A 3,136-nucleotide genomic window follows, 5' to 3' on the forward strand; every position below is an offset into this window, starting at 1 on the left:
ATTGTATGAACCGTTATAGAAAAATAAAATCAATATAATCATTTTGGTGTGCATATTGGAGACAGTCATGGCAAAGAGTATCCTTCTATAAGGCACAAAAGCACTAATCTATTGAAAGTAATTATATTATTTATATATTATATATATCTTGTCAGTTTTTATGCCTTTTGCGTTTGAGTGGCATTTAAAAAGTTACGGAAACTGACGAAACCCGGACACTGCACGTTGATTACGAAACTAAATGAAATGTTCTTAATTTTTATCTTTTGTATGTTTTCAGAGCCACTCAAAAGTTTATTTCTATCAAGTTTTATATATGTATTTATTATTTCCTCTAGGTGAGGACACGCTCCTGAAGCCTTGCTGATGCGTCTGGAGTGGAAAATTCGACTGACTGAACCTCGACTCGACTGAGCAACTGAGTCACCAAAGTCTTTGTCCCTTCCAGTCAAATTCCAGTGCATTTCCAGTGTACTGTCTGTTGTTAGCCTTTGGGCTTGCAACTTGCAACAAGACAATGCATTGTGGTCTTGTTTGCGTCATCATAACATTGCCCCATATGCGTGACATCTGGTCAGTTATTAAAACTCTATGACTGTGACAATTAATCATTATTATATTATACTTTAAGTAGTTAGTTACAATAAGTTGCGAGAATATTCCAAGACTCATATTTAAAATATACAAAGGGATTATTAGGTTTGTGTAAAGAATTTTTTTTTTTACTTAATTTAATTGCGGTTTTTATTTTAGTAAACCAACAGTCGGGCTCTTTCCCAATAGTTTTGAGTAACTTAACTACAGAGTTTCACATGTTTTTACAGGGAACGTAATCATTATAAGCTATATTATAAAAAACACTTAATAATGATTTAAGATTTGTTTAGGAATATTTATAATTAATATCTTTGTGTAATTTTATAAAAATTTTGACTATAATCAATATATTTGAGCGAAAAATTTAAAAATCACAAGTAAAAATCACATTTTTTTTTATAATTGCATTAATTTATAATAATCTTCTTTTACAAAATAGGTAGAGGGTCTCTTAAAGTCAAGTTGCTTTATAGAACAAATGCAGATCTCGACAAAATGAAATCCTTTTGAAAACAATGTCAATGCTGAGACATGACATATTCGAAATAATACTAATGGTAATTGTGGTAATATTGGCTCGACCACTGCCCTGCAGTTCTACCAACTTTAACAAGTATGGGATTCCCCTTAAACCTCTTCCCCGCGGCGAGCGACTGCTGGAATCCGTAGCTTCTAATATGGAAAACGATCCCAGCGCTTTGTTCGATCAGTTGGATAGGGAAACGCCAGCAAAGAACCTTCCCAAGTGGCACAATTTCATGGACATGGTCAAGATTAACAATGCTCAGAAATTGGCAAAAGCCAAGGAGAAGGAATCTCCAGATAAAGCTGACGATGTGGAGAACGAACTGGAATTTCTTCTACCATTACCACTTACAGCTGCCAACAATGATGCCCGCCAACAGGAACAACGTCAGCGTCACTTTGAACGTCTTCAGAACGAAGCTGCGGATCGGGAGTTTGATGAAGTGATGAGGAAACTCAAATTGAAAATGCAGCTGGAACGCGATAATGTTTTAACAATGAAAAGCGTTGCTAAAAAAGATCAATTTAAGAATAAACTCTTAGGCAAGCCCTTTAACTTCTGCAAAAAGAAGACGAAGACAAAGCCAACAACGACCACAGTATTTCCCAGCACAGTGGGTCCTAGCACAGTGTTCCCCAGCACAGTGGCACCTTCAACAGTCCCCAATCCAGACAAAAGTAAACCAATTGGGGAACTTACACCCGAAGATGTAGATCGTTTGCTGAGAACTTTAATGTCAATGAAAAAGCATGCGCTGTTGATCCTCAAGAACCTGAACTTGCTGGAAATAGAACTTATGAGCAGATGGCCAGATAGTTGTGCGGCATCGGATGTAGCACAGACTACGTCATCGGATAAACCGGAATACACCCACAGTACAGAGACAACTAAGGAATATGCAAGCAAAACGCATGAGAGATTAGATAAGCCCACAACTACAACGCCTTTCATGTTCAATCGCAGTTTCTACTTTGGACTCCGAGGAGCTGGCGAAGGAGAAACAGACTTGAATATGGATGCAGCGTTGAGAGAGCAACGAAAGCTGGAGCAGAAGATCCGAGAGGAATATCAAATGCAGCACGACATGATGCGATCGGAGAATCAACGGCGTCTGCTCCAAAGGCTGAAAAGTAACAGAAAACGGGCACGTTATGAAGCGGCTCCAGCGGCTGCAGCGCGTCTGGAGATAATGACAACGCCGTCCTCTAATATTATGGTTAATACAAAGGTTAATCAACAGATTCCCCATGTCAAACAATCGTCAGCTGCTATAAAAAGTCTTACAAATAAGATCAGAGCATATGCCAACCGCAATCACATAGACCTGGCCAGCCAGCCACTACACAGCTGGGAAATTATGAGGAAATATACGAGAAAAAGAAAGACGAAGCTGTTAGCTCCCGCTATACTAGAAGGTGTTCCTGGATCAGCAAACAAGAAGATTGCCTCAGCAACATGTGTAAGACCACAAAGACGGCATAGTAGAATACGAGAGCGATTGCCTCTAAATAACCCTCTGCTTACACCAAGCTGATTTTATATGCACTCTTAATTATTATATTTTTTATAAGAAATTAATTTAAACAACCTATCGAATTGTGTTATTTAAATTTAAACCAGCGCTGCTTTCAACTATCATCTATCGATATATGTTCTAGCAGAATTTTGCAGCACTGAAATATATCGCTTGTGGTATGAGAGCTTTCGATATTTTATGGGGAATCGATATATTCTCTTATCATAAGGCGCTCAAATTAAATAAAGACAACTCAACTCAAAATGCTATAACATTACAATAAATTAATAACTTTAATAAAATTTAAAATTAGAAATTACATAAAATTAAGGTTAACATTTTAATGAAGGTTTGAGGCTTTTCATCATTAGGGGAGAGAGTTACAAAATTAATTCTGAAAATATTTAAAAAATATACAAAATTTATGAAATTGTCAAAAAAAAAAAAACGGTAGACAAATTTTAAGTTACAAATTTTGACAATTGATCCAAAGTGGT

At 36.7% G+C, this 3,136-nt stretch overlaps 1 protein-coding gene across 1 annotated transcript; it reads left to right on the top strand.

The window, feature by feature from the left end:
• Positions 1-1,112: 1,112 nt before the first annotated feature.
• LOC117782786 lies at positions 1,113-2,700 on the top strand. Its single transcript, XM_034619824.1, has one exon. It carries the CDS (start codon positions 1,113-1,115, stop codon positions 2,655-2,657), a length of 1,545 nt encoding a protein of 514 aa, XP_034475715.1. The 3' UTR covers positions 2,658-2,700.
• Positions 2,701-3,136: the final 436 nt, after the last annotated feature.

The sequence above is a fragment of the Drosophila innubila genome, assembly GCF_004354385.1.
Source record: "Drosophila innubila isolate TH190305 chromosome 2R unlocalized genomic scaffold, UK_Dinn_1.0 1_C_2R, whole genome shotgun sequence".
In the NCBI taxonomy this organism is placed as follows: Eukaryota; Metazoa; Arthropoda; class Insecta; order Diptera; family Drosophilidae; genus Drosophila; species Drosophila innubila.

Bases quoted from the DNA above. Each gene is read 5' to 3' on its own strand.
- LOC117782786 (XM_034619824.1), top strand. From the start codon at position 1,113: ATGTCAATGCTGAGACATGACATATTCGAAATAATACTAATGGTAATT.